This window comes from Oryctolagus cuniculus, chromosome 5, assembly GCF_051225735.1.
Source record: "Oryctolagus cuniculus isolate XC-2025 breed Fujian yellow rabbit chromosome 5, ASM5122573v1, whole genome shotgun sequence".
In the NCBI taxonomy this organism is placed as follows: Eukaryota; Metazoa; Chordata; class Mammalia; order Lagomorpha; family Leporidae; genus Oryctolagus; species Oryctolagus cuniculus.
This window is the reverse complement of record NC_142871.1, coordinates 108,902,687-108,927,071: the sequence shown is the minus strand read 5'-3', so window position 1 is coordinate 108,927,071 and position 24,385 is coordinate 108,902,687. Positions and strand designations below refer to the sequence as shown.

Sequence of the window (24,385 nt, the reverse complement as noted above, 5' to 3'; positions counted from 1 at the left end):
TGTTTAAGCCTTTTTAATAACTGTGCTTTTTATTTTGTTTTAAAAAACGATTTATTTATTTAAAAGGTAGAATGATAGGAGAGAGAGATTTCCTCCATCAGCTGTTTCACTCCCTAAATGATTTCAGCAGTGGTGCTGGACCAGGCAGAAGCCAGGAGCCAGAGACTGTCTGGGTCTCCCATGTGGACGGCAGGGGCTGAAGTACTTGAGCTGGCATCTGCTTCTTCCCTGATGCATTAGCAGAGCAGGCAGGTCTCAACTGGCAGTGAACATCCCAAGTGGTGGCTTAAGCTGCTGTGCTACAGCACATCTGACTTTTCGGTTGCCATATTACTCTTACTCAGGCTTAACGTGAAGGTTCTTTGCAGTTCTTTTGGAAAGGTATTTGGTGATTATCTTCCTTTTTACACACCTTTAAGTCATGGTAGAATAGATATATTTGCAGAGTTTGACTCAGTAAACCTGTGTTTTAGAATTTAAAATTTAAGATGGAACTGAATGGGGATAAAACATATGGTAGCATTATTTATTTTTCAAGTTAGGCAAATGATGGCCTCTAAAAATATAAATTCACCCCAAAGTGGTTAATTGTGTTGTATGTCAAACACAACTTGCGAGGGTACAACATACTCTATATCATCTTTTTGGAGTGAACATGTTAGTCTGTGAAGGATTGAACTCTCACTAAAGGAGGACTAAGTGAAGGCTGGATAGCCTTCTGTAATGTTAGATGAGAAAGCTTTTGGTTAAGAGGAAGTGTCCGTATATTGTCTTGTTTCTTTAACAGCCCAGTACTTACAATGTGTATATCCAACCTTTATTGTTAGGATACTGCAAAGATATTAGGCTCTTTATTTTGTTTCTCCTCTGATACTTAATTTTGTAACAGAGGAAATAAATGACCTAGTAATTTGAGCTGTTTATACTGCCAGCAGAATTAACACACATGAAATGTGAAGAGTTCTTAATGTTCCTGTCTTAAAATCTTCCCCTTTTGTGTAGAATTAAACCAATCCCAGTTGTTGACAAATGCTATAAGTTTGACTCCAAGTGGCTTAATTTTATTTGATCTCATACACTTCCTCTTCCCAAAAAGTTAGATTGGAACTATACAGTCTGGAATAATATCATCAGGATGACATTAGATCTGACTAGCATTGGATATCAACAAACTTGATCAGGAGAATTTGGGATTGAGATAGAAGGAATGTTATTGAGCTCCAAGTTCAGGCTCAGGGAGATAATTCAGTAGGATAAATTTTATGCCATAATTGGAAAATGAGAGTGATACTCAGTTCTGGAATATAGAAGGGAAAGAAAAGAATAATATTTTTTTTCTGTAGTTCATGGTTGGTGCCCTTGTCTCATAAAGATTTAGGCCATGGCTTTTCTTTTTCTTTTTTAAATAACCCAACTCATCATTTTGGTAAATATATTGAATGTAGCTGGCCAATTTCTAAACAGCTGGACATGGAATACTCAGTTTGCTTTGTTACAGTGGGAGGGGAGGCCCAGTAGGTGCTCAGGAGAGGAGGTATCCTGGAGCTAGGTGATAGGGGGCAGTTTTTTATTTACTCAATTTCTTAGCAACAGGTGTTGTATTTAACTCTCTTAAAAACCCATATACTTATTTGGGAGGGTTTTTGCCAGCAGTTATTCATACTGTACTGTGAATTACTGATTTCAGATTGGCCCAGCTCTGGCCATTGTGGCCATTTGGGGAGTGAACCAGCAGGTGGAAGACCTTTCTCTTGGTCTCTGCCTATCAAATAAATAAGTAAAATCTTAAAAAAAAAAAAAATCTCAGATAACATTTTCTGTGGATTGATTTGTTTTAAAGGGAGTTGAGAAAAAGGAAGAAGAGGTACATAATTTTTGATGTTAGGGTTCAAAAGATGGACTATAAAACAGGATAATTAATGTAGAACTTTCTGAATGCCAGATATGGCTCAAAGTACTTTATACATCAATTTTCACAGTAACCTATTTGAATTATCTCCATTTTACAGAATTTGAGACACCAAGAAGTTAAGGAGATGCTTCAGTTGGGGGTCTGGTTTGGATTAAGCACTAAAATCTTGGGAGGAAATATAAAGCTTGAGTCAGTGTAGGGGTGGCATTTTAGATCAAGGAAATATGTTACCAGGAGGAACAGAAGTATAGAAAAGGATGCATTCTTTGAAAGCTGACTTTTGAGAAACATCTCAATGCAGTCTTGTTACTGTAACCCTAGGTTGTTGACCAAGAGGGTTTTGAATGATTGGACCTGTCTTTGTTTTCTGTTTTTGTAATTAAATACCAAATGTGGAGAATATAGGTTTATTTAGCTTAGGGTTCTGGGGGCTGGGAAATCCCAGAGCATGACACTGGCATCTGGTAAGGGCTTTCATGCTGCATGATAACATGGCAGGCAGCATCAGATGGGGAGAGCTCACTGATGAACAGGAGAGGCTTCAAGAAGTTTGTAATTACGTGGAATTAAAGAATGAATTTTTTCGCACCAAAGGGGAAAAAAAAACATACTGAAATACATGCATATAGCAGGAAATTTGGAAAATATATTTTTGGTATTACAGTTTTATCTATTTTCTCCTTTTCTCCCCTAGATAAATAATGTACGTACATGTGCATTTTACTTGTTTATTTCTAACAAGGTTCATGCTGGGTTTTCTGGCCAGCATTTTCTTTACAATTTCTTTACAATTCCTCTGTTCTTTATAATTTGTCTTGGTTAAGTGAGTGAGCAGTTTAATGATTCTATTTATTGTCAAATTGCTCTTCAAAAAGATTGTACCATTTGAAAGTATTTATGAAGAATTTTGTTCTCTTTAAATTTTAGGGTAGACCATTCTCTTGTTGAGCTCTTTTAAATGAAGTTCCACTTGGATACAAAGATGAGGACTAGATAACTTCTTGAGGTTCCTTCTAACCCCTAGGATGAAGATAATAACTAACATTTGTATAGTGTTCTAAAGTTTACAGAGCGAGTTCTCATACATCATCTCAATTGATCCTCACAACAACCCTGTGAGGTAGGTAGGACAGATATTGTTATTCTCATTTTAGAGATAAATTACAAGAGAGGTTAAGTGACTTGGTCAAGGTTGTGTTGTGTTTTGTTTTGATCAAGTTTTATTTAGATGTTCTTCTAGGGATTTGAATCCAGACCTGATAATGACATTCTTATTGCAAGATTCCATTTAACTGCTCTCTGAGAAATGCTTGCACATTTTGGCTAATTAAGAAGCATTTGTTTTATACAGAAATAAACCTAATGCCATATGAATACATTGTTAATATTTCCTTCAGTGTTCCCCAGTCTTTCTCATTTCTTGCTACCCCTCCCCAGTTAAATGGCCCTGTCCGTTGACTAGGAGAAAGTAAGCTTAATTAAATTATGATACTAAACACCTGCTATTTTCCCTACTATTGATGAAAGAGAAGTTACATTCGCAGTGTCTCTGAGTACTAACATCCTCGTTAGAATTTTTGATTCTAGTATGAACCTACACTCATAAGCTTTTCAGGGTAGGAATCTCTTGTATTACCTTAACCAAAATTGCAGTAATTGAAATCTCCAAGTGTAGTCACCAAGACTTTCAAAAAGGGGACTGCAAATGATGAACGAAAGTGATAGTCGAGGTTAAATCAGGAAAATTTATAGCTGATCTTCTCTTTGGTTATATCACAAGGTAGGAATTTGTAAAACTGAATTGAGAGCTTAGTAGTAACAGTATCAGATATGTTATATTAAAACTATCACACAAAATTTTCTGTACTGCCTTTAAATACTTAATATCCCAGTATTTTTAAAAATTAATTTTTTTTTGTTATTTTTGTTTTTTTCTAGTTGTTGGTCTTGACGATATTATGGATGAAGGAGTTGTTAAAGAAAGTGGCAATGATACCATTGATGAAGAAGAACTGATTTTACCTAACAGGAATTTGAGGGACAAAGTAGAAGAAAATTCAGTGAGATCGCCAAGAAAGTCACCTCGTTTAATGGCACAAGGTAATCTTTCCGAAGAGGCCCAGCTAGAAAATCAGAGGTATAGGGACAGATGTGTTAAATTGTGCACTTGCTGGGCAGAGAGAGCATATCGTCTTGATGTTTGCTAATCTAAGCATTTTGACAATGATCAGTTTTGAGATTATATCAATTTATTGTTTGTTTCTAGTACTCAGTGTCCCACTACCTATTTCCTCTTTCCCAGAGGAAATCACTATTAACTCTTTAAACTGGATTTATTTTGGGGCAGTTGTCTTCATGTCTAAGCAAAGTGCATATATTGCTACTTTTGGTTATTTTGATTCACATATTTATTGACTCTTCACTAAGAATGATGATTTTCCTTCCTTCTCTTTTTTTTAAAGATTTATTTATTTGACAGGTAGAGTTACTGACAGAGAACGGCCACAATGGCTGGAGCTGGGCCTCTCTGAAGCCAGGAGCCAGGAGCTTCTTCTGGGTCTCCCACATGGGTACAGGGGCCCATCTCATCACATGGGTACATGTGGGACATCTCATTCTGCTTTCCAGGCCATAGCTCTTCTTCCTGGTTGGGACGAAGAGCAGCCAGCATACTAACCAAGGCCCATATAGGATACTGGTGCTGCAGGTAGAGGCTTAGCCCACTCTGCTGGTCCCTCCTCCTTCCTCCTTTTCTTCCTGTTACACAAAAGTATTTTTTTTTCCTTTCAGTATATAATTTTGTTAGATCAGGAGTTATAATTTATGTTACTATGAATGTAGATGCTATTAGAGATAATCCATTTAAAAACCTATGGCCACTTTTTTTCCTGTCCAACTTTTTTGGTTTCCTGATTAATTGCTTTTGTTTTTATTTACTTAGTTTTCTGTATATATGTCAGCAATTACAAAGTAACTACTGTGCCAGTTGTCTAATTCTTTACTAAGGATTTTTTTTTTAAAGATTTATTTATTTATTTGAAAGAGTTACACAGAGAGGAGAGGCAGAGAGAGAGAGAGATGTCTTACCTGATGGTTCAATCCCTGATTGGCCACAATGGCTGGAGCTGTCCTGATCCGAAGCTAGGAGCTTCTTCCGGGTCTCCCACATGGGTGCAGGGGCCCAAGGACTTGGGGCCATCTTCTTTTGCTTTCCCAGGCCGATTGGAAGCGGAGCAAGCCAGGTCTTGAACTGGCGCCCATATTGGATGCTAGCGCTTCAGGCCAGGGCTTTAACCCGCTGCGTCATAGCGCCAGCCCCACTAAGAATGTTTTTGCATGTCAAGTATGCTGCCATTCTGCCTGTAATTTTTTTTTTTTTTTTTTTTTTTTTTTTTTGACAGGCAGAGTGGACAGTGAGAGAGAGAGACAGAGAGAAAGGTCTTCCTTTGCCGTTGGTTCACCCTCCAATGGCCGCCGCTGCAGCCGGCGCACCGCGCTGATCCTGGCAGGAGCCAGGAGCCAGGTGCTTTTCCTGGTCTCCCATGGGGTGCAGGGCCCAAGCACCTGGGCCATCCTCCACTGCACTCCCTGGCCATAGCAGAGAGCTGGCCTGGAAGAGGGGCAACCGGGACAGAATCCGGCGCCCCGACCGGGACTAGAACCCGGTGTGCCGGCGCCGCAAGGTGGAGGATTAGCCTATTGAGCCACGGCGCCGGCTTCTGCCTGTAATTTAACAAATTTCTTTTGAGTCTTCTGAGCCATTCCTATGAACTGGTGTTAGCTCTGTAAGCCTAGAAGCAAAGCTGTTATTCATGGACCTTCCCTTCCCATTCTTCTGAGGAATCTGAACTTGCTTTGTGCTTTCTTGTTCTTCCTGTTTACTCTTGTGGTGTTTTTTTATTTGACACCTCTTCCAATAGTTTTGTGAGAAAAAGGAGCAGGATGATAACACTTTGTGTCTTGTATGTCTGCAAATGTATTTAATTTGTTCTCATGCTAGAATCCTTTGGAGACAGAATTCAGGGTTGGAAATCATTTTCCTTCAGATATTTAAAGCTGTTACTCCAGTTTCTTCTAACTTTAGTGTTGTTGAGAAGTTTATTGATGTTTTTAGGAGTATCTTATCTACTATCCCTGGAAATTTGTTGATTCTTTCTTTTCTACTCTAGTGTTTTCATAACATGAAAATATAATGTATATGTGTTGAAAATGTATTGAACTAGGTATTCAGTAGATTCTCCCAGTATAAAAACTATCAGTTTTCAGTTCTGAGAAAATTTCTTGAACTATTTCTTTGGTTATTCTTTTTATTAATTTTTGCTTTCTGGAACTCCTATTCAAGAGTGAAATGCCTACTTTACAATTCTTGACTTTTTCCTTTACATACTGAAATTTTTTTATCTGTACCCTCAGACTTTTCCACCTACTTTGGTTCTTTTTGTTTGTTTCGGGAATGATCCATTTGGTAACATCTTAATATTTTAAGGTTTATTTTATTTATTTGAAAGGCAGGGTTAGAGAAAGAGAGAGGGGGAGATACAGAGAGAAATCTTTCATCCACTGATTGACTCCCCATATGGCTGCAACAGCTGAGGCCAGGAGCTTCATCTGGGTTTGCCACATGGGTACAGTGGCCCAAGCGCTTGGGCCATCTTTTTCTGCTTTTACAGGTACATTAGCAGGGAGCTGGATTGTCATGGTATTTTAAGATATTTATAGTGTTTTAGAGTTGTATCTCCTTTATAATTCCTCTTTTCTTCTTGCTGCATTTTTTTAAAAAACAAAAGGGTGTGCGTGTTGTGTGTGTGTGTGTGTGTGTGTGTTAAATGATTATTTTAGGTTAGAGATTTTCCTAAAATGTTTGATCCTTGTTTAAGGGTAGGAAACTAAAATTGTGAAACTATTAAATGTGTAATTTTTGTCAACCGTGAGCATCACCATATGGTGTGTGTGCTGGCAAAATCTCTTACATCAGAATACAGGTTTTTCCTTTCAGGCTTATTAGATTGTTATTAGCATGTGGGAACCCTGCTAGTAGGGAAACCAATGGGGGTGTCTCAGCTTTTGGTATGTATAAATTCACTTAATTTCACAAAAATATTGTATTTGCTTGATAGAAAGATAGGGAGAGATCTCCCCACTGGTTCACTCTCTAAATGCCCAAAATAGCTGGAACTTGGCCTGGGCCAAGCCCAAACCAGGAGTTGGAAACTCTGTCCAGTTTTTCCACATGGGTAGCAGAAACTCAGGTACTTGAGCCATCACCTGCTGCCTTCTAGAGTGTGCATTTGCAAGAAGCTGGAATCAGTGAACGGAGCCAGAACTTGAACCTAGATTTTTAAACGTGAGATGCAGGCATGCCAAGCAGCATCCTGACCACCATGACAAACACCTGCCTCTAATCTCACAAGTTTTGGTGTAGTTTATTCCCACCGACAACTGTGTCTAAGATTCTTTTCCATAGTTTAGGAACCTTATTATATTCTCACCAGCGAATAAACTACTAGTTTTGGGTTAGGACCAGGGAAGGACAATTTTTTTTTTTTTTTTTTTTTTTTTAAATTTTGTGACAGGCAGAGTTAGAGAGAGAGAGAAAGATCTTCCTTTTTCCGTTGGTTCACCCCTCAACTGGCCGCTACGGCCGGCATGTTGTGCCCATCTGAAGCCAGGAGCCAGGTGCTTCCTCCTGGTCTCCCATGCGGGTGCAGGGCCCAAGGCCCTGGGCCATGCTCCACTGCACTCCCGGGCCACACTAGAGAGCTGGACTGGAAGAGGAAAACCAGGACAGAATCCGGCGCCCTGACCGGGACTAGAACCCGGGGAGCTGGCACTGCAGGCGGAGGATTAGCCTAGGGAGCCGCGGCGTCGGCTGGGAAGGACAATTTTCTAACAGGTGGAATAGGGGAGAAGAGGCATCTAGCAATCCAGCTGCCTCTTTTTAAAGAGGTTTCAATCCAACCCCTGCCATATTCACTTTTGAACCATAGTCTAGGCCCTCAGATTCCTAGCTAGGGCTGCTGAGCTGTTAACGGTGTTGGTTTTTGCCAAAAAACTGATAGCTTACTCTTTGTTTTGAGTCTTCTAATCAATTCTTAATCACCAGTTTCTGGCTTTCAGAATTTGTCATTGTTTTATCCTCTCTTGTATATTTGCTTTTCTTTTGGATTCATGTTGTTTCTGGAAAGATTCTTTTTTTTAAAATTTGACAGAGTTATAGACAGTGAGAGAGAGGCAGAGAGAAAGGTCTTCCTTCCATTGGTTCGCCCCCCAAATGGCCATTACGGCTGGTGCTGTGCCCATCTGAAGCCAGGAGCCAGGTGCTTCTTCCTGGTCTCCCATGCGGGTGCAGGGGCCCAAGCACTTGGGCCATCCTCCACTGCACTCCCGGGCCACAGCAGAGAGCTAGACTGGAAGACGAGCAACCAGGACAGAACCGGTGCCCATATTGGATGCCGGCGCCTCAGGTGGAGGATCAACCAAGTGAGCCACGACACAGGCCCCACAAGAAAGATTCTTTTACTGTAGTTTTAGTGGGGTTTTGAAAAACGAATAAACATAAGATGCCTGCATTTACTTCATCTTTTCCTTGATTTATATTTCACTCAATTTTATTTGGTATTTATACTTGAAATTTTGAGAAATGGAAAGAATATAATGAACATGGAACAAAATAATGGTAATTTTTATCTATAGAACTAAGCTTTACACCATTTTACATTTAGAGGAGAAAAGTGACATCTTAACGATTACTTAGATTTGGAAAATTTCTTTAATTTTCAGTGTCTTTGCAGTTGAATATGCAAATCCATTGTCTTTTTATCACCCTCTCAGGTATTAGAAATTAATTATTAAATGGTTAATGGGTGTTGCAAGTTCATTTATTTCAAGGGTGAATAAAGTGGAGCTGTCTATTGCTAAAAGCTGTTTTTATGGCTTTAAGAAACTAAATATTGAAACAGCTTCATTAATGTTATTTTAAAAAGACTATGTAACTCAGCATGTAATAAACAGTTTATAATCCATCAAACAATTTTAAAAGTTGTTGAGTAATTACCTAATGTGTAGATACCATGCTAAATTCTACAGGAATTAGAAAGTATTCATAAGATTATGATGATCATATTATTTTCCAAATTGGGATACTTTTAAGAGTGAAGGAGTATGCTACTAATAATTACATCAGGATCATAAGCACCATCTTGGACTATTTCATGTAAATGAAGATATACATCTTCCTTTTTTTAAAGATTTATTCATTATTTCTTTGAAAGACATACTTTCATTAAATGGGAGAGAGAGAAGCATATTCTATTTGCTGGTTCACTCCCCAGTTGACCACAATGGCAGGGCTTGGGCCAGGAGTCAGAAGCTCCATCTGGATCTCTCACATTGTGGCAGTGGTCTAAGCACGTGGGCTGTCTTCTGCTGCTTTCCCAGGCACATTATTAGGGAGCTGGGTTGGAAGTGGAGAAGTCTTGAACCTGTGCTTACATTGTACGCCTGTGTCTTTTTTTTTTTTTAAACAGGCAGAGTGGACAGAGAGACAGAGAGAAAGAACTTCCTTTGCCATTGGTTCACCTTCCAATGGCTGCCGCGGCCGGCACACCGCGCTGATCTGATGGCAGTAGCCAGGTGCTTCTCCTGGTCTCCCATGGGGTGCAGGGCCCCAAGCACTTGGGCCATCCTCCACTGCACTCCTGGGCCACAGCAGAGAGAGAGCTAGAGCTGGCCTGGAAGAGGGGCAACCGGGACAGAATCCGGCGCCCCGACCTGGACTAGAACCCGGTGTGCCTGCGCTGCAAGGCGGAGGATTAGCCTAGTGAGCCACAGCACTGGCGCGCCTGTGTCTTATGCGGCGGCTTAACCTGCTGTCCCATCACACCGGCCTTGGACATGTATCTTTAAAATTCTCAGTAGTCCAGTGAGAAATGTCAGATTGGGGAAATACTTGAAATACTGGATCATAGTAGTTCTTTAAATTAAATGGGAGATTTAAGAAAATTGGAAGTGTTCATTTTCATTCAGAGTTGATTCAGAGGCATTAGACATGCATAGTCTTAGAAATAGCTTTTAATTTTGAATTTTAGTGTATTGGATGTTTCTCTACTTAGTTTTCTATTTAGTTATCTTTTCTCTTTTTTTTCCAGTTCATTTTTAAAAATTTATTTATTTTAGAGGTAGAGTTATAGACAGTGAGAGGGAGAAACAGAGAGAAAGGTCTTCCATCCGTTGGTTCATGCCCCAGATGGCCAGAACTATGCTGATCCAAAGCCAGGAACCAGGAGTTTCCTCTGGGTCTCCCACGTGGGTGCAGAGGCCCAAGTGCTTGAGCCATCTTCGACTGCTTTCCCAGGCCACAGCAGAGAGCTGGATTGGAAGAGGAGCAGCCAGTCCTATGGTATCCTGGCACCGCAGACAGAGGATTAACCTACTGCGCCATAGTGCTGGACCCTTCATTTTGTTTCTTAACATTCCCCTGAAAGATACATCAAGATAAGAAGGAAGGAAAAGCAAGCTTTATTGAATATTTTCTGGTTTAAATATATGTATTTTTAAATATTTTCATTTTATTTGAAAAGCAGAGACAGAGCCATCTGCTTGTTTACTCCCCAAGTGCTGGCAACACCCCAGCTTGGGCCCAGCTGAAGACCTTAACTGAGGTCTTCTGTAGGACTGGCAGAGAACCAACTAGTTGAGCTATCATCTAGTGCTTCCTAGAGTACCCATTAGTAGGAAGCTCAAATAGGGCTGGGATGGAAACCAGGCACTGCAGTATGGAATGTCAGCATCCCAAGTGGTGACTTAACCACTATGCCAAATGTCCACTCTGTTTTAGATCTTTTCATTTGTGATGTTTCTAGTGACATGTCTGTGGTACTGTAGTATATACTTCATTTCCTTTCTTTTTTCTTTTTAAGATTTACTTATTAGAAAGGCAGAGTTACAGAGAGGGTGAGAGAAAGATATCTTCCATTTGTTGGTTCACTCTCCACATGGCCTTAATGACTGGGGTTGTGCCAAGCCAAAGCCAGGAGCCCACAGCTTCTTCAGATTCTCTCACGTGGGTGCAGGGGCCCAAGCACTTGTGCTGTCCTTCCTGCTTTTCCAGGCATGTTAGCAGGGAGCTGGTTTGGAGGTGGAGCAGCCTGGTCTTGAGCCCAGCTTAACCTGCTACTCCACAATGCTGGCCTCACTTCATTTTCTTTCTTAGGATAGTTTGAATGGTGATATAGGAAGGCATGTTGTTAAGGAATCAATACTCTTTTGAGGTTATATCTTGAAATTTCAGTGGATGCTTTTGACACAGGTAGTTTTATTTCAGATTTTACTGGTACTTGTAATTACCTGGTTTTGTGTATTTGAAAATGTTTAATGATTAAAAATGTGATAATTTCACTTTAGGGTAGGCATTAATGTAAAGGAAGCTCATTTTATGTATAGTTTACTTTTTTACGGAAAGACAGTTTGATGAGAACATTTCTTGTAGTAAGGTATAATATCAATCAATCTGAATTTTAAAGGAGGTTCTCCATATACCTCACACTTTGACAAGCATATAATGTAATATCTATGAGGGGCTTCAAAGAGTTCATGAGAAAATGGAATTAAAAGATAACATGCATTTTTCCATGAATTTTTTTTTTTTAAGATTTATTTATTTGGAAGAGCTACACAGAGGAGAGGCAGAGAGAGAGCGAGCGAGTGAGAGGGAGGTCTTCTATCCGATGGTTCACTCCCCAATTGGTCTCAATGTCCAGAGCTGCCCTGATCCGGAGCCAGGAGCCTCTTCCGGGTCTCCCATATGGGTTCAGGGGCCCAAGGACTTAGGTCACCTTCCACTGTTTTCTCAGGCCATAGCAGAGAGCTGGATTGAAAGTGGAGCAGCTGGGACTGGAACCGGCGCCCATATGGGATGCCGGCGCTTCAAGCCAGGGTGTTAACCAGCTGCGCTACAGTGCCGGCCCCTTCATGAACTTTCTGAAGCCCCTTTATAAATGTAAAATTATATATATTTATAAAATATATATTAATGTTTATATAATCACCATTGTGAATAACTACTGAATACATTTGCATTGAAATGAACCAATTAACTTTATAGCTGAGAGTAAAGGAGTGATACATTCTAAATTGTTTGAAATAAAAACACATGATGAAATAGCTAAGTTATTTTTATTTATTTTTTTCCCCTGTGATAGAACAAGTAAGAAGTTTGCGACAAAGCACTATTGCCAAGCGTTCAAGTGCAGCACCTTTAACTAGCTCAAAAAAAGCATCCGGGAAGACTGTGCTTGCCCCTAAAGCAGGGGTGAAACAATCAGAAAGGTGTCAGATTAAAGAGGAAGTTTGTACATCGCTGAAACCTGAGTACCATAAGGAAAACAGAAGGAGCAACCGACATATTGGACAAGTTGAAGTAGTACCAGAAGTATCAGTGTCTTCAAGTCATTCTTCAGTGTCATCTTGTCTTGAAATGAAGGATGAAGCTGGATTAGATTCTAAGCATAAGTGCAATAATCAGGGAGAAACAAGTGTGCCATCTCATGAACTAAATTGTCCACTACTTTCAGAGACCTGTGTGAATACTGAAGAACAGAAAAGTGAAGATGTGTTGGAAAGTAAAGACAAGACTGTTAATAGCACATTGTTTAAGTTTTCTGATAAAGAAGAACATGACCCCAGTGATTCCATTTCAGATAAAATAGATGACACTGTTGTTGAAGAAATGAGGGCAACAGGAGAAGTTGAACAAGAATCAAAGGAGACAGTAAAATTATCTCATGAAGATGACCAAACTATTAAGGAACCTACATCTTCTGATATTTCTAGTGATGTTACTTGCGCAAATCCAAATGAAACAGAAAAGAACCTTGTAGCTTTGTCTAGTTCGGTGAATGAAGTAACTGGATGTAATTTGGAGTTGCATAATACCTTGGATGTTGCTGATAAAGCTGCAGACTCCCTAGAAAGAAAGAAAATGGAACCATTGGGTTATTGTGAAGATGCAGAGTCCAAGCCATTGCAGGACACTGAATTTAATAAATCAGATTTAGAGATGGTTGATACTGGTGCTTTTGAATCAGAAAGGAATATTTTAGACAATACCATTTGTAACACACCTGACCAGAATTCAAAAGAGTTAAATATTATTGAATGTGTGAGAGCAGAGTCCCAAGAAACAACAAGTATTCAGGATGATAAAAACAGTCAATCAGGTAGTATTTCTTGCTTAGAGGCAAAAAATGTAAAATCCAAACATACAAAACCCGTAATTCATTCTAAGCAAAATATGACCACAGATACTCCTAAGAAAATTGGTGCAGCAAAGCATGAAGTCATGCATAACAAAACTAAAATTAATGTTAAAAGTGTGAAACGAAGTGCTGATGAACTGGAATCGCAGCCAAATTTTCATAGGCCAGTAAAAGTGAGGAAAAAAATTGAAAAGGATTCAAAGATTCAGAGTTGTAATTCTGGGATTAAGTCTGTGAAAAACCAAGCTCATTCTGTGTTGAAAAAAACATCACAGGATCAAAATTTAGTACCAGCTTCTAAACCCTTAACTCATTCTTTGAGTGATAAGCTTCATGGTCACCCTAGTTGCTCTAAAGAACCTCATCATCCTGCACAAACTGGACATTTATTACATTCCAGCCAGAAACAGTGCCATAAGCCTCAGCAGCAGCCCCCAGGGATAAAAACCAATAGTCAAGTAAAGGAAGAGCCTGAACATCCAGGCATTGAGCATTGTAAGGAGGAGGATAAACTGAAACTGAAAAGGCCTGAGAAGAACCTACAACCCCGCCAAAGAAGAAGCAGTAAAAGTTTTTCTTTGGATGAACCACCGTTGTTCATTCCGGACAACATAGCCACTGTAAAAAGAGAAGGCTCAGAACATAGCTCCTCATTTGAAAGCAAATATATGTGGACTCCCAGCAAGCAGTGTGGGTTTTGCAAAAAACCACATGGCAACAGGTGTGTGTGTGTGGGTGTGTATATATGGATGTTATGTACATTTAAAGAAGAATTACTGTTTTGGAATAGGGTTGATACTAGAAATGAATTATTTAATATACAAAGACTTCCAGAAATAATAAAAGGGCCTGATCAACCCTGGATAAGATAAGAAAGATGGAGCCACTGAGTTTACAAATATGTCCTAAAACATTTTAAAGAGAATAGGCTGACCCACCAGTGATACTTAGGGAACTATTTTGTCATTGTAACAAGTTAGAGAATGTAACTTAGTCCTTGGAACTCCTTGGATCTGATAAAGAAAACCAAAAATTTTCTGTTAATCAGAACATTGTTAATGTTGCTTTGGGTCTGTGATATATCATTTTATTTGGCTTGAGAAGAACTAGTAATAAAGTGTGAAGGTTATAATGGAAATCCTATTTTTGAAGTTTTTTTTTTTTTTGGGTGTAAACTTAAGCATATTAAGACCTGCTATCATTTCATAATATCAACAGTTGACCTTAGAGTAAAATTTGATAGCAAAACCCACTGTTAGATTACCCAGGTGAATTTTGTATGTAACATAAGTAGAGTGAAAATACGTATTTTTTGAATGCTTCTGTGGTTTTAAGAATTTTTTGGTCAATTAAAAGAAATTACAGGTGATTTTTAGCCTGCTTTTCATCATTCTTTTTTAAGATTTAGTGTTTTCAGTTTTTTGACCCCCTCATGTATTTTTTATTTACTAAGTTTTTAAGAAAAGGAGAAAGAAAACAAGAAAAACAAAGTGAAGTTTGCAGCTACAAGATTATCCTGAACAAGTGTTCACAATTGCTATTGGAACTTCTGTCAATGCTGTTATGATAAAAAACATTATAACTTGTATACTGTAATATATTTCTATTCATACTCACTAGAGTAGATGTTAGAATGACATTACATAAAAGTGAAACTCTTTAGGGAAAAGCAGATTAGTAAAATGTGTTTAATACATTATTTTGGTGCGGAGGAGAGGATTGGGGGAGAGTAGGAGGAGAATGCTGGAGCTTTTCTGTAAAATAAGTTATTTCAAAGGATTTCTTCATTTGTGATTCATTCTGTTTTCCACTTTTATTGTCGGGTTACTTTATATCAGAATATATTTCAGTTTTTTTTTTAAGATTTATTTGAAAGAGATTTTTCCATATACTTGTGTGATCCTCAGATGGCTACAAAAGCCATGGTTGGGCTTCATCCTGGTCTCCCACATGGAAGGCAGGGGCCCAAGCACTCAGGCCATTTGCAGGGAGCTGTATCAGAAGTGGAGCAGCCAGAACTTGAACCAGTGCCCATATGGGATGCCAGTGTAGGTGGTGGCTTTTAGGTGCTATGCCACAATCCTGTCCCCAGCCTCATACTTCAGATTTTTAAAGTTGGGGCTTGTTTGAATACAGTGCTACATTTATACTTACACTCCTTATTTATTAACTTAAAACACTTTATTCAGACTTTTTTTTAATGAATCTGCTGTTTATCACATCTGAGAGAATTAAACCAGCCAGTTTGTCAGTCTTAGTCTTCATACTGTTATGTAGTCAGAGAAGTTGAATGGAAGCCTAATGAGTTTTTTTAAGCATTTTTTTTTTTAATTTGAAGGCAAAGAGCTACAGAAAATGAGTCTCTAAAACAGAGTTTGGCATAGAGTTGGCAGTTGACTTAAGTAGGTTATTATATAGCTTTTTGTTGTTGTTGTTTGTGATAAACTTGTGAAGTTCTAGTGGCTTAGTCTTCAAGAGTTTTGCCAGGCACTTTAATATTGATTGCTATTTCATTAACATCAATAATTTTCCTTAAGGTTAGGTATTAGTCTCAGTTCTTTTTCTTTAATCAAATGCTGCCTTTTGGATCTACTGCATAAAAGTCGATAGTTGTGTGTGGTTTTTTTTTTTTTTTTTTTTTGCCAGTCTGGAAAATAGCTTAGATGTAGGAATTGGGGGCTCACCTTATGTAATTGATCTGGATAATATATATCAACATTGGAAACAATTTTTGAAGCAACATTTCTGATTATTTTAATTTTGTGAATAAAGAAGCCTAAGTAATTACATTTTCTTTACATATTTACTGACTCACACTACTTTGATGCATTGTTTTTTTCATATATTGAGTTTACTCAAAAAATGTATCTGTTACACAGCGTGTAATTTTCCTATTTTAAAGAAATATGAATGTATTAGGAATGGTATATTTGAAGATAATTTTGACACTTGGATTTCATGAACCAGACACAGTGAATAGTATTTGTTAAACTGACATTTTCTGTAGTACTTGGGATAGCTTTGCTTCTGTAAAGACTATTTTAACTCTTCAACATACTACACATACTACAATTGGGATAGCCTTTTTGTGTGTACTTCCAGTTGGACATTTTTTTTGTAATACATATATTTATTCATGACACAGCTAGATGTGGTATTTGACCATGGACAATTTCTATATATGTCCTAAAGACAGGAGATACCAACCCTAAGAGTTTTCACATTATGCTGATTTTTTTTTGGCGGGGGGGGGGGGAGGGTGCTTCCAGTTACTTTTCTGTTGTAGTCTTATACCATAAATATATTATTTTTTAGAACCATGTGGTTTAATCCTGTTTATTTTTAAATTGATAGAACTTTTGAATTTGTCTTAAACATAAACCAACTGGCATTTTGGAAAGAAAAGTCCTAGTCTTTTTATAGCATTTACTGTGTGATTTCTGTTTACCCACTTTTCCAAAAGATGCCTGTGTGTTTACCTTGTGTTACATTTTTTTGACCTCAGCTGTAGAGGATAAGTACATCAGATGAGGTGTCAAACCAAACAAAAAAATCTCCGTGGCAAAATGGATTCATAACTTTATATAAGAAGACTGACTTCTGAGAAAGGAATTTTCTTCTAGCATAATGGATCTGATTTTTCTCAGGATTTAAAAAGCTCTTTGGACAAGTAATTTTCTGTCGATTACTAGTTACAAGAAAAAAAAATAAAACTGTTAATGCGGTGTAGAATCCTTCCATCCTTGAATGTTCCCAGTGTTGCCTCTAGTACCTCCAAAGATACTTGAAAATTTTCTAAGAATGCTTTGGCTTATGCCAAAAAGATAAGAATAAAGATTAGATTTTTATATTTGTTTTTAATTATCTTACAATAAATTGTTTGAATTTAGTTTTTTAATCTAAGATTGTTTATGAACAAAATAACATAAGAACACAGTATAAATATTGCTGAACTCTTCAGGTAACTGATGCTGACTTGATCAAGAACCATATGCCACACATTAATTTAGTAGTAAAAGATCTAACATCTGGCTTACAGTCTAAAGTTATTTCTCCTTTGATAATCAAATTTAAGGACAGGGCAGAAAATGGGAGAATAATTATTGGCTATCACCCTGTCTCTCCCTTCATATTCCCTCCCTCACTGCACTTTAAAACAGAGCAGTAGCTTGAAAAGGGAAGAAAATATATCCTGAAATATGGTTTAAAAGTCTATAGTACTTCTAAGTTCCAGACAAAAAACAATGCATATCCAATTTTGAGTAATTTCATTTTAAAGTGAATTTTATTTTCCACTCGGATGAGTGGAAATTACTTTTATCAATGTGTCTTTTTGCATTTCTCAAAATTTTATTAACTGCATTTTAGACATAGACTCTGAACTGTTGAGGTTTATCTAGATCACACTAGAGATTGGCTTTCCAGAGCCTCATTTCAGGGAGACATTTCCAAAGTAAACTTAAAGTGAGGCTTCATGAATTTTCTGATCATACAACTGCCCTTCCTTAAATAAGTCAAATAAAATTTGAGAATTCCTTAATATGTTTCTTATAAAATTTGATGTTTAGATACGGAGTTGGGATAAAAGCATAGTATGGAGGCTTTTAAGATATATTTTAATGAAACTCTTCCAGATTTTGAAGAAATCACGATATAGCTTATATAATGGAAGTGAAAGGAAATCACCTTTATTTGTGTATAAAAGATGTTCATAGTAGGTAGCTGCTTTCAGGAAATAACACTTTCAGGTAACTACGCAACATGAAATGGAAAAACTTTCAGGTACATATTCAGAAAAGTTTTCTGTTTCATGTTGTCTAGAGCATCTTAACCTTTGAAATATTATGGACCCACCAAACCTCCCAAACCTAGAGGAACATACTCTTGCAAACAAGTACTATACTGTTTGAGAGTTTTCTTACTTTGCTTGTGAATCTAAAGCCCTGGGTCTTATTTTTGTTTTTCCAAACCAAATGATTCATTGGTGGGGTGGTGGGGTGGTGAGAATTTGCCTGAATAAAGCTAGTCCAGACATTGCAGTAGGGTAAAGAATGGTATGTAAAACATTCTACATAAAGATGTGAAGAAGTCAAGTCTCCTTGGTTTCAGTGGTTTGGTACACAGTAGAACACCAAGGGAACAAAGAAGGGTTGCTGTTGAGTGTTTAGATGGCATGATTTTTAAAAATGCCCTTGTAAGGGTTGAGTCTTAGTGTTCTAATTTAAAAGAGGACCTGTGGTATACTGAGCTGGCCAAAACCATCCAGTATATTACTTTTAGAATCCTCCTTTCTATTGGAGTGTACATTTTTAAAAGAAATTGACAGTTTAGTGATGTCTTATTACCCAAAATCTGCACAAACTCTTCTAAAAAGTCACTGAAGAACATACCTAAATCCTTCTAAACCTTTCAAGCATACTGTGAATTGTCATAAAAAGGGAGAAGGAAAATGTTACACATGATTATATGAAGTGAGCTTTGTAGCTTTCCTAATACTGGGTTGAGGAATATGTAATTACAATTTCTCACCTAAATTGCTGTTTATATATATATGTATATATATATATCTGATTTTATATATTTATATCTGATTTGCAGTTTTGTTCAAAAGTAATATCAGATTCTTTTTTAAAATTTTAAAATAGAAGCTTTGGAAGTCTTACGTCTCATGTCCTTGGATTTTCCTGTTGGTTAGAGAGGTTATTATTTGAAATGCAGTAAACAAAATTTTCATAATGAGATTAGGAATTAAAAATCTAAGCTCTATATTAAAAATCTCCGTGTTACAGGATATCAGTATTTGGGAAGACAAATTTATTATCTAAAACAGTCATTAGTAAGGAAGTCCTTTATACTAAAAAATGCGTAAAAAAGTTCTTCACTTGAATCAGTGCAGTTATGTGAATCAGACTATTTTGAGCTTAAGTTACATAGTTAAGGTGGTAATGAGAAATAGTTTTTGAGGCTCCATTATGTAGTTACTGAGTAACATTTTTGTTGCTATTAGCTCCTTTTTGTTATTTAAAACCATTTGTTAGATAAACACTTCCCAAATTTATGGATGATTTCAGGTCTGGTAATACGGATCTAACTGCTGAAATGTATTTATCACAGAGCTTTTACCACCTTTATCACTGAAATATATTGTTCATTTCACTTTTTCTTACGGTCTGTACTGTCACAGGTCAGTTTTCCTTTTTTTTTTCATCCTGGTTTTTTGTTGTTTTCCTCAAGTATTTTTATGTTCACACTAAAGGGGAAATATTTAAAATCGTAAGAGTTCCATATTCACTGAATATTTTTTAAAGATTTATTTATTTGAAAGACAGAGTTAGAGGCAGAGGGAGTGGGAGGAGTGTTCCATCTCCTAGTTTACTCCCTAGATGGCTGCACTGATCCAAAGCCAGAAGCTTCTTCCAGGTCTCCCATGCAGGTGCAGGGCCCCAAAGACTTCTACTGCTTTCCCAGGCCATAGCAGAAAGCTGGATCGGAAGTGGAGCAGCCGGGACTTGAACTGGCACCCACATGGGATGCCGGCATTGTAGGCAGTGGTTTTACTCCCTTCGCCACAGTGCTCCCTGGATATTCTTTGAAAACTTGCTCTGTGTTGAACAAGGGGAATAGGTAAAGGTGGAAAATACGCAAAAATCTCAGCCAAATATTAAAAATACATTTAAATGCCTTTTGAAACTGGTAGTTTAAGGAATATAGCAGGTTTTTTTTTTTTGTTATTTAATTATTTTATTTATTTCAGGTTTATGGTTGGCTGTGGGAGATGTGATGACTGGTTTCATGGTGATTGTGTTGGCTTAAGTCTGACTCAAGCACAACAAATGGCAGAGGAAGACAAAGAATATGTATGTGTAAAATGTTGTGCTGAAGAAGATAAAAAGACTGAAATACTAGATCCAGATATTTTGGAAACCCAGACTACGGTTGAAGTCCATAGTGAAGATAGAACAATGGAATGTGAAAAACTTGGGTTATCAAAGCACACAACAACAAATGACAAAAGCAAATGTATAGATGATACAGTGAAGCACAAGGTCAAAATTTTAAAACGGGTAAGCCTTTCGTTAATGTGTTATTTGTTATTGAAGTGCTTTGTATGAATGGACTGGGAATTTTGAAGTTTCTCTTTAGGTTTTGGTATTCTAATACACATTTTCAAATTAATTTTCTCCCTAAGAGTGAACAGATTTTTTACAGGTTTCTAAGTATAATGGTGGAACTAGGTAGTAATGTTGTTAGGATATCTGTTTTATTTCTCTCTTTTGTACTGTTTCTAGTCTAGTCTGATACTTGAATTTTCTGTTGTAGGATATGTGTATGATCTTGGGTCTTAAGTGTAAATTGTGATTGCTGAATTTTTCTTGAAAAGTTTTTCAGTCCATAAATATCAACCAGTTCTTTAGCTGTTCAGCATTGTTTTCATACAGAAGAGTTATTTTCTGTTTACCTCCATATTTGCTTTAAATCAGTAATTTTTTTTTAACTTTGGATGCTTAAAAGTGTGTTAGTTTTCTCTTACATTTTAAACTATCATCTGAAAAAATTTTCTAAATAGAAATAGCATAACACCACATAAAGATTAAATTAAATTGGAATTAATGTATGAAGGACACATTTTATCTGATTAATTTTTTTCCTTTTTTCTCTTTCATTATTAGCATTTTTCTGATTGTTGATTTATTCTTTTATAAGACTGCTAGTGGCAGCAAATGTTGATAATAGGCAAGTACAGTCATTGAAGAGCCAAAAATTCATTTGAGTTGGAAGGAACCTTGGAAATCTCTTAGACCAGCCATCCTATTAGTATGCTGTGTAATATTTTTAGAAAGTGATGATGTAGTTTCTATTTGAAACTCATTGTGAGGGGACACATCTTCCATTTTAAGCAGTATTGTCGTGGGGTTGTTAAGTTTGAGTTGGAATTTACATCCCTGAAAACTTCAGTTTGCTAAAGCCTCCCTATTAAAACTAAGGGTGGTAATTCAGAATGAAGAACATGAGCATCTTTTCTCCAAAAATCTTCCCTTTTTACAACCACAGTTCCTTTGATACTATTTGTTTGGGAAATCTGAATTAAGTTCCAGTTTGCCAAATCCTTAACACATCCAACATTGTCTTCTAAGGCTTTTTGTAAAACAGCTTCTTTCTTTATGATATTTACTATTGCTTTGCAGTTTGATATGTTTAGCATCAAAGTAATTGATACTGTTCACCTAAAAGTCCAGTTGGAAACAGTTTATAGCATATCTTTGAGGACTTTTGTTTATCTTTAATGATTATTATTCAGTACCTCATGTGTACAACCTGTTGGCATTTAGAAATATATTACTTAGCTGAGTTATCTCCATTTTAAGACATTATAAAACATTGTTAATGTTTTGTGAAACTGTCTAGTCTCTGTATCAGGAAAGGAATTAAGGTTAGTCTGATTTAGTAATAAATGTGTGTGCCATTCAAGTGATCCTTTTCTTTTTGATGGTGAACTCTTGAATTCTCTTTACACTTGTCTGCTGTTAGTTTAGAGAGTCTGCATTTCAAATGTCACTTCCTACCCCCAGGTTTTTATTTTCTAACACATTGCTCATTTATGTTTTATTTATTTGAAAGTTAGAGACAGGTAGAGATTGATCTCCCATCTGCTGGTTCACTCCCCCAGATACCATCAATGGCCAGGGTTGGGGCAGGCCAAAGCCAGGAACTTGGAACTCTGACAACATGACTGGGACCTAAACAGTTGGCCCATAATTTGCCTCCAAGAATGTATAAACAGATAATTGGAATCAGAATTGGAACTGGCATTTGAACCCAGGCATCCCAAGCAGTGTGTTAGCCATAGCAGTAAATGCCTATCCCCTACTCCCTACATTTTTATATTGAACAATTTAAGTTTCTATTGTATGCCAGTTGTGGTGTTACGGGTATAACATATTGAGGTATATTCCTGGTCTAGGGGAAATGAAACGGAAGTTAAAGAAATCAGAAAATTTCTAATTTGGAGAAACTCTTTTCCTTTTCATGTATTTTGTCTTAAAATGTATGATTATACAAGAGTATTTCAAAAAGCATGTCATGCCGGCGCCACGGCTCACTAGGCTAATCCTCCGCCTTGTGGCTCTGGCACACCGGGTTCTAGTCCTGGTCGGGGCGCCAGGATTCTGTCCCGGTTGCCCCTCTTCCAGGCCAGCTCTCTGCTGTGGCCCGGGAGTGCAGTGGAGGATGGCCCAAGTGCTTGGGTCCTGCACATGCAAGGGAGACCAGGAGAAGCACCTTGCTTCTGGCTTCGGATCAGTGCGATGCGCTGGCAGCAGCGCGCCAGCCACGGTGGCCATTGGAGGGTGAACCAACGGAAAAAGGAAGACCTTTCTCTCTGTCTCTCTCTCTCTTTCTCTCACTGTCCACTCTGCCTGTCCAAAAAAAAGCATGTCATGGGAAAATAGAATTGAAAGATATGCTTATTTTAGTGCAAAAAACTTGAAATTCATGCATAGTTTTTCATAATACACATTTTCCCCATGAACAACAACTTTTTTTTTTTTTTTTTTTAAAGATTTATTTATTTATTTGGAAGGCAGAGTTACAGAAAAAGTGGAAGACACACAGAGATCCTCTATCCGTTAATTCACTCCCCAAATATGCAACAGCCAGTGTTGGGCCATGCTGAAGCCAGGAGCCTAGAGCTCCATCTGGGTCTCCCACATGGTTGGCATGGCCACAAGTACCTGTGCCATCCTCTACTGCTTTCCTGGGCATGTTAGCAGGGAGCTGGATCAGAAGTGGAGCAGCCAGGACTTGAGTCAGCGCCCATATGGGATGTGGGCATTGGCAGGCAGTGGCCTAAGCCACTGTGCACAATGCCAGCTCCACTATGAGCTTTTTGAAGACCCTTCCTATTTCTGCCTATACACAGCATTGTTTCAGCTCTCTTTTCAAGCATGTTAAATACATGATGTGATTAATTTCTCCTGAGGGTTTCAGAATGGTAGTTTTACTAGTAATTCTTTGTGAGTTCTAATTAGGATTAGAGGAGCAGATACCCTAATGGTTTATTCTATCTCATGGAAGTTAAAGTTGCCTATTGAGAACTTGATATACTTACTATAGATAAATATACTTTCATTTTTCTTATATAGTGAAAAAATGTATTTCTCCTTGTTTCTCCTTTCTTTTTCTGATTTCATAACAGCTAACAAAACTCTTATTATATCAGGTTTTATTGGGAACATGCTGTCCATGTCCTTTATTTCTACTTCGTAAGCTCTGTGTGTTTTGCAGAAAAATAGATGCTCAATAAAGGGATTTTTAATAAAAGGATGAATCTTTTTACAGCTAATCAAGAATTTTTATTTTAAAAGATTTATTTTATTTGAAGGGCAGAATTATATATAGAGAGACAGAGATCGTCCATCCGCTGATCGTCCATCCATATGGCTGCAATGGCTGGAGCTGGGCTTGTCTGAAGCCAGGAGCCAGGAGCTTCTTTTGGGTCTCCCACGGGGTTGCAGGCACCTAAGCACTTGAGCCATCCTCTGCTGCTTTCCCAGGAACATTAGCAGGGAGCTGGATGAGAAGTGGAGCAGCTGGGGCTTGAACTGCCCCATAGGTGGCAACTTTACCTGCTATGCCACAGTGCCGGCCCCATCAAGACTTACTTTTGTGTACCTTTTAAAAAATCCACTTAAATGTCTACTGGGCTAAAGAATGAAAAGTTTGTTGACATTATAGGTTGTAACAATAATAAATTTTTTGTCCATATCCTATCACTTATCCTATCACTTGGTATTTAATGATTATTTAGTATTTTTCATTTTCATGAATTAAAGTATTTTTCCTAGGAGTCTGGTGAAGGCAAAAATTCATCAGATTGTCGAGATAATGAAATAAAAAAGTGGCAGCTAACTCCTCTTCGAAAGATGGGACAACCAGTTTTGCCTCGAAGATCCTCAGAAGAGAAAAGTGAAAAAATACCAAAAGAATCTACCACTGTTATATGCACAGGAGAAAAAACTTCAAAACCAGGTAGTGAGATTCTTGGAAGTTGTTGTAAACTTAAATATTTACATCTTGTTTCATGTACAGATTAGTTGTATATTAGAAAAATTTAAAAAGCATAGCATTTTAATGGCAATACATTTAGTTTAGGTGATTGGCCTTTTAGTTAAAAACTATTCCTCTAAATTCAGGGCATGCACTAGTGAACTTCCTCATG

General features: G+C 37.7%; 1 protein-coding gene across 7 annotated transcripts in view; it reads left to right on the top strand.

The window, feature by feature from the left end:
* The window catches only part of PHF3 (PHD finger protein 3), an 85,329-nt gene that overhangs the window by 39,470 nt on the left and 21,474 nt on the right, over positions 1–24,385 (top strand). For 3 of the 7 annotated variants that reach the window (XM_008263079.5, XM_008263082.5, XM_089333076.1), the window contains 4 exons: positions 3,851–4,012; positions 12,112–13,888; positions 19,922–20,231; positions 24,012–24,195. In XM_008263079.5, the coding sequence (XP_008261301.4) occupies positions 3,851–4,012; positions 12,112–13,888; positions 19,922–20,231; positions 24,012–24,195 (2,433 nt within the window). Of the gene's footprint in view, positions 1–2,969; positions 3,033–3,850; positions 4,013–12,111; positions 13,889–19,921; positions 20,232–24,011; positions 24,196–24,385 lie in introns of those variants that run through there. The other 4 variants (XM_070074648.2, XM_070074647.2, XM_017345222.4 and 1 more) reach the window with 3 other exon arrangements.